At 42.2% G+C, this 11,880-nt stretch overlaps 1 protein-coding gene and 3 non-coding genes across 4 annotated transcripts; all 4 read right to left on the bottom strand.

Annotated features, from left to right (window-relative positions):
• Nucleotides 1–7,863: 7,863 nt before the first annotated feature.
• LOC116220911 lies at nucleotides 7,864–7,992 on the bottom strand. Its single transcript, XR_004163948.1, has one exon. It is a non-coding gene; the product is annotated as a small nucleolar RNA SNORA19 (small nucleolar RNA).
• Nucleotides 7,993–8,498: 506 nt separating this feature from the next.
• On the bottom strand, nucleotides 8,499–10,919 carry rps13 (ribosomal protein S13). The gene is made up of 6 exons (XM_012814951.3): nucleotides 10,816–10,919; nucleotides 10,094–10,142; nucleotides 9,901–9,979; nucleotides 9,536–9,705; nucleotides 9,032–9,132; nucleotides 8,499–8,577 (listed from the first exon to the last, which is right to left on the bottom strand). Exons 1-6 carry the CDS (start codon nucleotides 10,836–10,838, stop codon nucleotides 8,544–8,546), a joined length of 456 nt encoding a protein of 151 aa, XP_012670405.1. The 5' UTR covers nucleotides 10,839–10,919; the 3' UTR covers nucleotides 8,499–8,543.
• LOC116220912 lies at nucleotides 8,737–8,865 on the bottom strand. The gene has a single exon (XR_004163949.1). It is a non-coding gene; the product is annotated as a small nucleolar RNA SNORA19 (small nucleolar RNA).
• Nucleotides 9,217–9,437, bottom strand: LOC116220885. Its single transcript, XR_004163923.1, has one exon. It is a non-coding gene; the product is annotated as a small nucleolar RNA SNORA73 family (small nucleolar RNA).
• Nucleotides 10,920–11,880: the final 961 nt, after the last annotated feature.

Here is an 11,880-nt window from a genome sequence, read left to right as displayed (position 1 = left end):
TCAGATGACCTACATTCAGAGGATGCCAACACCCCTTCCACGAACAGCCAAAAGCGCAAACGGGAGAAGACACGTAAATATTCAGAGAATTATCTGAAGTTTGCCTTCACCTACAAAGAGACCGATGGTGACGAATTACCAGTGTAACCACTACATGGTTTGTCCTTCCGTGCTATCAAACGAAACTATGAAACCATCAAAGCTGCAACGACACTTAAAGACAACCCATGCTCACTTGAAATAATTTTTTAATATATATTTCCTGTTTAAAATCTTTTGAGGGCCAGCAGACATTGATGAGACAATCAGCCAAAGTGTGCGAGCTAGCTTTAAAAGCCTCTTATCAAGTTGCATTACGTGTCGCTCAGACCAAACAGCCATACATAATTGCGGAAAGTTTAATATTGCCAGCAGCTATATGTGCAAAACAATGTTTGGGAAGGATGAGTACGTAAAAAAACTGAAAAGCATCCCAATGCTATTGATGAATTGGCAGCTGATGTGAGGGCACTACTAGTCGCAAAACTCCCAAAGGCAGATTATTTTGCACTACAATTAGTTGAATCCACCGATGTGTCAAACGACGCTCAGCTTTTAGCTTTTTTGTGATTTGTCGACCAAAATGAGATGCAGGAGGAATTTCTATTCTGTAAGCAGCTGCCTGGACGTAAAACAAGTTCCGAGATTTTCAAAGTGATCGACAATTTTTTCCGTGAACATGATATACCCTGACCCTGGTCGGGATGTGCACAGACGGTGCAAGAGCCATGTATGACGCACTGCATGCTTCATAGGGAGAATCTTGTTGCCAAAGACATGAGTGATGAATTCTCAAACGTCAGATCTCTCACTAGGTATGAGATATTTCATCCATACTTAAGCTTCTCAAGTTACTCAATTCTTTGTCCCACCCTAATTGAATACAGAGTGATGGCTAACTGTAAGGGAGAAAAAATGTCAATAATAAACAGAATAAATTGAAACGAGATGATCACAGATGATTTGCAATTATGTTCAAACATGTGTAGGGGAGTGTGTGTGTGTGTGTGTGTGTGTGTGATTGACAGTTCCAAATAAAATATATGAATATCAGGCCCAAATTTGGGGCGGCGGGGGTGGGGGTCCCTGCTCAGTGTCTCTCTCAGCCAAGGGGTCTTTGGGCTGAAAAAGGTTGAAGACCCCTGCCTTAAAGAGTAAAAGTTCGACCATGTTCCTATTGGGTGGACACAGTGATCCCTGCCCTGAATTATGAGATAGGAACAAGCAACCGATTCCACCGCCTCAAAACAATCTGGGGACCCCACTGCAGCCGTGCCATGACCAGGAACCGAGCAAGCCAACGAGCCCGCAGCAGATGAAGGAACCTGTCAAGCCGGGTCCAGCTGCTGCTAAGACTGCTGGACAGCCGAGGACCACCCCCGCGACTGCAGAGGTGCCACACCGGAGCACCGCAAAGCTACCATGCTTCAGAGGAGAGAAGCCACTGAAGACTTACCCCGTACAGGTTCAGCTGGCAGTGAAGTTCAATGGCTGGTCGGCTGAAGCGGTTGCGGTCATCTTGGAGGGCAAGGTGCTTCAGGCATTGGTGGACCTGCAACCGGGCAAGCTGGCCAGCCCTCAAAGGGGCACTCCAAGATTCCAGGTGTTCGCCGATGATGCCGGAGTGAGAGAAAAGGGCTATGTTGCCGACCTTCATCCAGGGTTTGCAGCTGGAGTGACTGGGGGAGCACATTCGCTTTAGTGCCCCCAGCTCTCTGCAGGGCATTAACCCTGGACGAGGCTGTGTGAGTGGAGCTTGTCTTGCAGTCCACCTGCCCAAATAATTGTGTGCGCCAAGCTGACCTGGAGGACAGGGAGGAAGGAGAAGTAACACACCAGCCAGCAGTGGCAGCTCCCCAGCGCCCAAGACAGAATCCCCAGAGAGCAACAGGGCAGTCTGAGGGGTGCTACAGAAGCAGATCATGTGCTTGTCCGCCCCGAAACACTGCCCGCCACCAGAGAGAGGGCACAGATGAAGGGAAAGAAGTCGCTGCAGGTGACAGTTGCTGGGCAGGCGGCCATCATCCGCTTTCGCTGGCCAGCTAAGATCTAAGATCCACGTATCATTGGATTGTATCTGCTGGCCAGGTGATGGGATACGGTGGATGTGTCCAGAGCACAGCTAATTCTGGTCACTAAAACCATAACTCTTCACGCCACTAAAGAAGACAACCCATCAACAAAAGGGGCCACAACATCCATGTCGACAGCCCAGAGAGCCACAACACAGCCCACTAGAGAAGAGCCACCACCAGCTGGAGAGAGGCCAGGAAATGGCCAAGGCAGGCGTTATCGAGCCTAGCAAAAGTCCATGGGCCTGTCCACTGTCCTGGTAAAAAAAAAAGATGGCTCCTGGCATTTCTGTGTCAAACTACCACCGCCTGAATTACATCACAGACACTTATCTGCCCCCACATATTGACAATGATCTCGACCTCTGCAGCAGCTACTGGCAGGTGGAGCTGACGCCAGAGGCACACCCAAGACCGCCTTCTACATCGGCCAGGGGCTCTGGCAGTTCAAACTGCTCCCATTCGGGATCGGCTATGGCCCAGCCATCTCTGAGCGCCTGATGGAGAGAGAGTGCTGTCTGGTGTTCCCCCGAGCCACTCCGTGGTCTTCCTAGATGACCTCTTAGTGCACGCTGGAGACTTCCAAGTGCCCAGGCCAACCTAGGGTTAGTGAAAAGGTTTCAAGTCAAGCACAGGTATTCGGTCCTCCTCCGGAGCCGGAGGTGAGTGGTGAGACCGCACTGGACTATTACCACCCTCTGTGAGGGCGGTTATGGGAGGTGAACGAGCTAGGTGGGCAAGCTGTGGCTCTCCAGAAAACGAGCATATGACACTTGCTGCAGTGGAGAGGACTACCCAGACAGGCTATGAGAATACTGTCCCGAGTGCAAAAAGGGGGTCTCTCTTAAACTTTCTCTCTTTATTTAATTTTTTTAATATATTTTTTTTGACGCATTAACAATGTGTGACTAGCTGAATGTCATTCCCGCCCTTACAACCCGTAAGCTTACACATGGTGAGCGCACCCTCAATTGCCTGCAGTCCCATTTGTCATAACTTTTGGCTATAATAACTTCACACAAGGCCTAAACAAAATAATCACTAAATGTAACTGTAACATCTGCGGTATCAATATAAAGGATCCTAGATCGACCCAATCAAATTTTGTCAGGCACCTGCAAATGCACCCGGATAGGTCAATCACTTGGTAATGTAATAGTTAATGTTAGAGTCTCTTGATTGATAGCAAAAAAATTCAGCTCAGCATCAGCTATCTAATAGGGATGGGAAGTTCGGATCATTTTACTCGAATCTTTGAATCTCGTTCAGTAAAATGAACGAATCTTTCTTCGAGTCATTCGTTCATTTCAACAGGCTTGGGGGGGGGGGGGGGGGGGGGGGGTGTTGCTAAAAATTTTATAGCCAAGTCCCTGGCCTAAATACATCCACTGCAAACACGTATCATATTCTCATGTTAGTGCATGTAAACCAGCAGATACTAATTTAAAAGACATTCCTGCATTAAAATAATATATCATGAACGTTTGGATGAAATGGTCATTTATTATCACACTAGCATTTAATTATCACGGCAAACAATTACGCTGCACTGAACTGTAAGTAAAGTAGCCTACAAAAAAGTTCAAATAACGAAACCTGTAATTATTACTTGTGAACAAATATCTTTCACGTCTTACTAAATCTAGTCACGCGAAAGTGAACGAGGTTAACAAATCCTTTCTGTTTCCTCTTCTGAGCCTATGCAGGTTACGTGAAAAATTATCCAAAGATCCGTATCCGAAGACCGAGTCAAAATGAACGAATCATTTCTGTTTTCTCTAGTTACCAGTGCTGAGCCTATGCAGGTCACGTGAAAAATGATCCAAAGATACGTATCTGAAGACCCAGTCAAAATGAACGAATAATTTCTGTTTTCTCTAGCTACCAGCGCTGAGCCTATGCAGGTCACGTGAAAAATTATCCAAAGACTCGTATCCGGCAGATGAACGAATCGTTCACCTCCCGACCGTGTCTTTGGATCAATGTTTCGTTCTTCTGACAACCGAGTCTTTGGATCAATGATTCGTTCTTCTGACAACCGAGTCTTTGGATCAATGATTCGTTCTTCTGCCAACCAAGGCCGTGTTCGAAATGTCTTAAAATGCCTCTTTCCTTTCTTCCTTTCTTCCTATTAAGAGAGCAGGGACTGTTCGAAATGTCTTAAACCTTCTCTTCCGCTTTAATAAGATACCTTGAAATACGTCACATAACGGTCATTTTTCAAGAGAGCATATGAGCTGCCTTGATGTCTCGATGGCAGCTGCTATTACCCATAACTCTCTGCGCCATTCCCTAACCAGAGACAAATAAAAAAAAAGATGCCGGATGAAATCGGCGAAGTTCCACAAAAGTATTCACCGATGTACGTTTCTTTGCTTTTTTTGGTAATTTTTTTTTAAAGTTACCGAGAAATAAACAGTGTACTATGTACTTATGTCATGATTGATTAACAAAAATAGTCTGATTTCGTTAGCGATGTATCCGTTAGCCAGGTCGCTAACAGTAGCTGCTAGCTAGCAAATAAGCGCACACAGCGTTTTTTGAGATACCTTCCCCCGAAAGGACCTGTCTCGTCAGACACCTGTCCAACAAGAGATCAAGGATTAAGACTGCTATCTAAGAATCCGAACACGGCCCAAGGCTTTGGATCAATGATTCGTTCATCTGCCGGATACGGGTCTTTGGATCCTTTTCCACGTGACCTGCATAGGCTCAGTACTGGTAGCTAGAGGAAACAGAAATGATTCGTTCATTTCCCGACTCGGTCTTTGTACGAGTCTTTTGGATCCTTTTTCACGTGACCTGCATTCAACGAATCATTTCTGTTTCCTTGGCTGAGCCTATGCAAGTCCCGATGCGCGGCCACGAGAAAATTAACGAATCTTTTTTTGAGAGGACTCGTTACTCTCGAGTCCTTGTAAGGATTCGTTCAAAATGAACGAATCGTTCACGAACGACACATCACTACTATCTAACGGTAGCTTGCTTCTAGCTTTGCTGCTACTGGGGTTAGACTAACTTGATTAGATTTGCACTCGCTGAATATTTTGAAAAGATGATTGAGTGTATATGTTTGCCTCTCACACTTGTTCAGTAACAGACAAGTGAGTCCTTTCTTTACAGTTTTTTTTTGTATCCTTGGTACACCTCTCAAATCATCCTTAAAAGTTTTAAAACAGTAAGTGCATTTTCTCCAAACAATTCGTACAAACAATACGACACAATGGATTACCTGCAAAAGCCCGCTACTCTCTCAAAATGCTTAGTTGATAATCACGTCAGTGACTATGTCAGTGCCACCAAAATGCAACTCCTATTGTCATGTTTTGTAACCAAGACAGTCAAAATATTTAATCACTCACAATAATTTATCATCATATCAGATGGATGTTTCCAACTAACTGAATATTATTTTCTAGCAAGTGGAATTTTATGTCACTGACAACAATTTCAATTCAACAAGGCTCCAAGTGATTGTTGAAAAATATTGTAGGAGGATGCAGAAAATCAGTTGAGACTGGACAGAATAGCAACAACTACAACCCGTTGAAAAACAGTGGGACAATGTTACATGCAACATACATTCTTAAGAGAAACAAGACATGATAGAGATAGTTGCAGCCTGAAATCCCTGATTTCGCAGGAGGTTTTCCAAAAAGTTGCGATGAAAGTTGCTGTGTTTTTAGGTGTTTGTTGCGATGAAATTGCCGGAGCAAGTGAAAGTTGCGATAAAAAGTTGCGAATTTTCCTCTTTGTAATTATAATTGAGTTATTTGTTGAAAAATAACTCATTAATAAACAAACATTCATTCATTAAGAACAAAATCATTGAGAAATGGTCCTCTAAATAACCTTACCAATATGCCAAACAAAAGATTACCAAGACTACAAAAATGTAGCAAAATAGGCTTTAAGCTTGATTTATACTTATGCACAACGAAGTGCACCTGTTGGCATTAGAAAAGGAACATTAGTAAGACTGAATAAAATGTTATGAATGTCTCAGCCTTCACATATGACGAAAACAAAAACAGCCTGTGTCACTGTGATCTGTCTCGTCGTCTGACGTCCTGCCTGAGTTTCTGCCGTTCTCATTCTATGCTTATCATTCTGTTTTGCTATCCTTGTTTATTTATTTTATCCGTATAGGTGTTGATGTTGTTCAATTTCATATATTAATTTAAAGTCGTCCAAGGAGCGCCTCCCTAATATAATGGTAGGGGACACACAATGAATAGATACTTCGATTTTTGGGGGACTAAACAGAAGACATATTGCATTTTGTATTGATGTGCAAAAGCATCTCCAAAATTTTCAAAAGAGTAATAAATTATTGTTATCTGCACAAGTAAATAGATGATGTGGAGGTTGAACAGTTTTGATAATTTTAATTCTTATCTAGAAATGTACCGAAGCAACTAAAAAAAACTGTAAGTAGGACCCCAGTACTTGCATACTGTATCTGTATATTCATGTTTGAAGGCAAAATACAGTTATAAACTTTACAGGAAAGCTTTTAGCGTGCATTGCAATATCCTGTTTAAAGTGATCATGTACCAAAAAACTAATCTATGCTGATATTGTATAGTAATACATCCATGAATGAGGCTAATACAGTACATGCTTTGAATTCCTTAGATATAGCTATGGCGCGTTCAAAGCAGATTGGATGGCATGCAGCAGACGATAGAACGCTCATTACAGCTAAGAGACTTGACTTGGACTTGAGCTGAAAGACTTGAGACTTGGACTCGAAAAAAATAGTTTCTCTGCATAGTCTTCAACATGGTTTAGTGCAGTGTTCATTCTTACATTTATATATGCTACTTACTCACCTTAGTTCCCCAGCCTCTAATAAAGACGTGTTCCTGCAACTTTATGGCATTGCAATTGTTTTCTTGAATTGACCTACAGTAAACAAATCAATGAAAATCCAAATCCCAATTGAAATTGAAGGCCGTACTTGAACTTCACCTTACAGATGAGGAAATCTAAGGACCCATTGCCAAGTATAAAAGTAGAGTAATAAAAATAGTCCTGGTCCTGCAAACTAATTTTATAATTCTAGCAAAAGCCCTTCAGCTGTACAAGCAAGGTGCTTCTGAGGCTAAAATTACATTATATACATGTAGGATTCTTCATTTGCATCAGGGAAGAGTATATTGAAGTGTTTTTCCTTTGCAACCTTGGTAGTGTCACTCAACAGTACAGATTCTTCCACAAGTTGCATTACTCATATCTACAGAAGTGAAATACTAACATTAAATAGCATTTCACAGCTGCTGGGCATCTACAAAGAGGCTGGAAGTTACTGAAAATCAAGTTAGTAAAGGCCACAGAATGTTTCCACACCAAAATTAAGTCCCGGCAATTATTTGCCTTGGACTCCATTGCATTAGTAACTGCTAGAATTTGAGTCAAAACATTTCAGAGTTCTAGATAACTTGACGATGCTTAAAACAGGTGGGTGTTCCTAGTGATCTAATATGCAATATATGCCCAGACAAACTAGACGTGTCAATAAAGCAGATCCACACAAAGTACTTCATCAGAAATCCTTTTATTTTCTCAAAATATGCCACCAGAGCAAAAGCTGTTGAGGACTCGCAAGTAGAGAAAGAGAGGTTAAATATAGAATATTAAAATCCTAACATTGAAAATATATGGAAACACCCTGCAGTAAAAATCTTCATTCAGAACATTTCGCAGATGAAGATGAACACTGCAGATACTAATTAGGTTAGTTACAAAAGAGTGTATGAAGGGGACTGGCAGTATTGGCACATCATAGCCACACCGCTAATTTACCTCCAGGGTTTATATAGCACATAAGAAATATCTCAGTTCTTATAGACAAAGAATGGGATAATGAAATGTGCATGTCCATAACTGATTACTTAAAATAAATCAGCAATCTCAAATAATTTAGATTCTTCCACAAGTTGCATTACTCGTATCTACAGAAGTGAAATTCTAACATTAAATGGCATTTCACACCTGCTGGGCATCTATAAAGAGGCTGGAAGTTAGGTGTGGTTCTTTGACAAAACTTTCCCAAGTTTTTCCATCTCACAAATGCATGACTTTATAATCTCAGAGAACATGGTTTGTACCTAGTAAATGTTCGAATTTAAACTAGGAAATGCTGAGGTTTTTCCCCTCAGAATATTACCATCCTTCCTGAGCTCTATACATTTTAACCTACATATGGTCCCAATACGCCATCGTACTTTTGTATGCAACACGTGTGCTCCCTCAAATACACACTACTGTGAAGATCAAAAGATTACTTGACGATGCCTAAACCAGCCGGGCGTTCCTAGTGATCTAAAATGCAACACATGCCCAGACAAACTAGCCGTGTCAATAAAGCAGATCCACACAAAGTACTTTAACAGAAATCCTTTTATTTTCTCAAAAGTTTTGTTGCATTTATGCCACCAGAGCAGATGCTGTTGAGGACTCGCTGCAAGTAGAGAAAGAGAGAGGTTAGATATAGAATAATAAAATCCTAACATTGAAAATATATGGAAACACCCTGCAGTAAAAAGCTTCACATTCAGAACGTTTAGCACATGAAGATGGAGAACACTGCTGATACTAACTAGGTTAGTTACACAAGAGTGTATGTATGAAGGGGACTGGCAGTATTGGCACATCATAGCCACACCGCTAATTTACCTCCAGGGTTTATATAGCACATTCGAAATATCTCAGTTCTTACAGGAAAAGAATGGGACAATGAAATGTGCATGTCCATAACTGATTACCTAAAACAATCAGCAATATCAAATGATGGGCCACACCAGGTTAAATTCAATATTTAAGTTGAATATTGTGGCATGTGTTGACCTAGGCCATCCTTCCTACTAGTTTTTAGAATCACACGTTGTCTTTGTGAAATACAACTTGATACATACTACTTCCAGTTGGGAGCGAGCACTCTCTTGGTCTTGTAGTAACGGGCCAGCCTGTGGATTCTGCTCTCAACCAGAATCAGACGGAACTTGGCATCCTTGTCCTGCGTAGAGAGGGAGAATTTTTTTTTACTGAAATTCTTATGGCCACAAACCATCACTACACCAAAACAGAAACTTTACTTAAGAGATGTGCACTGCATGGTTTTCCCCCCCAGTAATTGCCCATGGGCTCTGGAAAGGTGTAGGAATATGCAGGGCTACGTCCACACCAGCCTGAAAGCCAGGGAGCGTCTCACTTTACAACGTCGTGGAACGGGACTATACATCATTGCACAAAAAGTGCTAAGCTCCCATACGCCACACGGACAGAGCCTTATGAGAGCAACTCACAGGATGACCACGTTGGGCAGTTTAGTTTCAGTAAACAAGGCAATGCAGACAAATGTAAAAATGAGATGAGCATGCCTGTCATCAAGCGGACTTGACAAGACAAAATAAAAGTACCTTTCGGCTCCTCTCCAAGTGCTTCCTCACAGCGACAGCCTTCTTGATCAGGTGGTACAGATCCTCGGGCAGGTCAGGAGCCAAACCCTTGGATTTCAGGATCCTCAGAATTTTGTTGCCAGTGACGAAGCGCACCTGAGCCACACCATGGGAGTCCCTCAGGATCACACCTGCATGGAGCAACAACTCAGGTCCACAACAAGCATGTGTACAGCAAACAGCAACACACTGAAACTTAATATTCCTTTAAGCTGTTCCACCATATATAAAAACACTTATCTGCCCTTTATCTCAGCCATTCATCTTAATTAAGGCCTTTGCTTCATGCAAATGTCAATTTTACAGGCTGCAGCCAAGACACATACCAATCTGAGAGGGGGTCAGACCCTTCTTGGCCAGTTTGAAGATCTGGTCTTTCACGTCATCTGAGGTCAGTTTAAGCCACTATGGAGAAAAATACAGTAATTAATGCTACAGATATATACTGAACTAACAATTGACCTGGCATGAACATTAAAAAAAACAAGCCAGTTAAAGGAGGAAATCCTATACACTTACAGTAGGCACACTGCGTCGGTATGGGAGGGCGGACTGGGACAAGCCCTTTCTGTAACAGGGAACAAAACCAAAAAAAGATACATTATACACTATATGGATTGTCACTCCAGGAACGACAAGGTGCCTATAGGATGCTGTAGGAATATGAAACACGCCGTCCGCAGCAGCGAGAGAGCCAGGGAACATTTCGCGAGCCACGGTTCAATTTGCGGAGCTCCCATAATTCACAGACATAGCCTTACGAGAGCAACCTCATAGGCTGACAACGTTGAGTGAACAGTCTGATGTATTTGACGTGTTGTGCTAAATGTACGTTTGCCAGCCATGTTAACGTTGGCTACCAATAAGTAGCCAAACTAAGCTAACTTTATTGTTAAACATGGAGGCACCATCGCGAACTAAGGGCCAACTGCATATATTTAATGTCTCATCACAAAATCTTATTGAAGTTATTCCATGTGTCGGACAACGGGATTAATAGATATGTCAAAGCGAGTATTTAATACTCTCCGTCTAGTCTGACGCGTTCACATGGTCTGAGCTGCATGGGCGGCCATCCTGTTAGCTTACGTTGAGTATTGGGCCCTCGTTTAATGAGGTCGGTGTAGAAATAAAAGATTCATTGTATGACTCAAATGTTCGCTAAACACTAAATATACGTGTTGAGATTCGTTGAGAACCATATATTTAGGCTATTTTTTTAAATAAAACGAATTGCTTACCCGGGAGCGTGCATACGACCCATGATGGCGCACGGCAGAGCAAAGGGAAAGAAAGAGCAAAACGAGGCTGTGCGGAAGGAACTATTTCAACAGGAAATGACACTTTCAACAGGAAAAGAACTCTATCGGTTTTTTTCGTTTACTGGGAAGGAAAGTAATCGAGTCGCCCCCTGGTGGTAGTGTTTCTAACGCTGAGCGAAAGGAATGGGATTCTCCATAAAGACGTTTTTAGTGGAATGGCTTCCATGACATATTGTATGTTCTGAGATCAACTTTATTGATTCAGGTAGTCATTTTCAGCCACAATTGGAATTGTTTCGATTTTTTGGGAAACGAGGCATACATGATGTTACCGGTTTGCATGCCTCATGAGCCTAACACATGTATAGCTTGGCTGGGTGAATATTTTTTGTAATAACAAAAATGTGTACCGCCTGGTGATAACCATTACAGGTCAGGGCATCTGGAGCAGTCCTGCTACACACAGGGAGAGCTGACAGGTGGTGTCAGGGCTAACATGAAAGACAAGGCTTTGGTTTTGTATCGGCCAAAGCGGACACATGTAACTCCTTTGCTGGTTATTCTTCACTGGCTCCCTGTAGCTGCTAGAATTACATTAATATCCCTCACTCTCGCTGGATTGGTACTAGTTTATTTAAATACCATAATGTAGCGCTATTCACCCTTTCGACCACTTCACTTCATGATAAGCGCCTGTTGTCTTTGCCTTCTCTCAGCAGCAATAAATAAATGTATTTCAAGGCCAAAGGTTGTATTTTCAGTGCATAGTTATTGGCATATACATTTTAGTGTCATCAACATATACATGTATGTATCAATATGTTTTATTAAATGTATTTATTATTATGTTTTTTAACTAGGTATGCCTTTTCATACAAATGTGTCTTGTGGAATATTGCAGCGGCCTTTCTCATAACCCTCAAGTGCACACCAGTGTTAGCGTGCTGGAAGTATTATCTGGCTGTAGCAGTAGATCCACTGAGTGAGTCGTACTGACTGATATTTTATCATTCAAGCAAGACTCTACGTTGGTGTGACTACGTT

This window comes from Clupea harengus, chromosome 6 (assembly GCF_900700415.2).
Source record: "Clupea harengus chromosome 6, Ch_v2.0.2, whole genome shotgun sequence".
Lineage (NCBI taxonomy): Eukaryota > Metazoa > Chordata > Actinopteri > Clupeiformes > Clupeidae > Clupea > Clupea harengus.
Note: the sequence above shows the minus strand (reverse complement) of the source record. Positions and strands in the feature narration are given on the sequence as shown.

Coding starts and splice junctions, on each gene's coding strand:
- rps13 (XM_012814951.3), bottom strand. CDS start 10,838: ATGGGTCGTATGCACGCTCCCGG. Junction 9,980..10,093: donor ACCGACGCAGTGTGCCTACT/GTAAGTGTATAG, acceptor TTTTCTCCATAG/TGGCTTAAACTGACCTCAGA. Junction 9,706..9,900: donor TCTGACCCCCTCTCAGATTG/GTATGTGTCTTG, acceptor TGCTCCATGCAG/GTGTGATCCTGAGGGACTCC.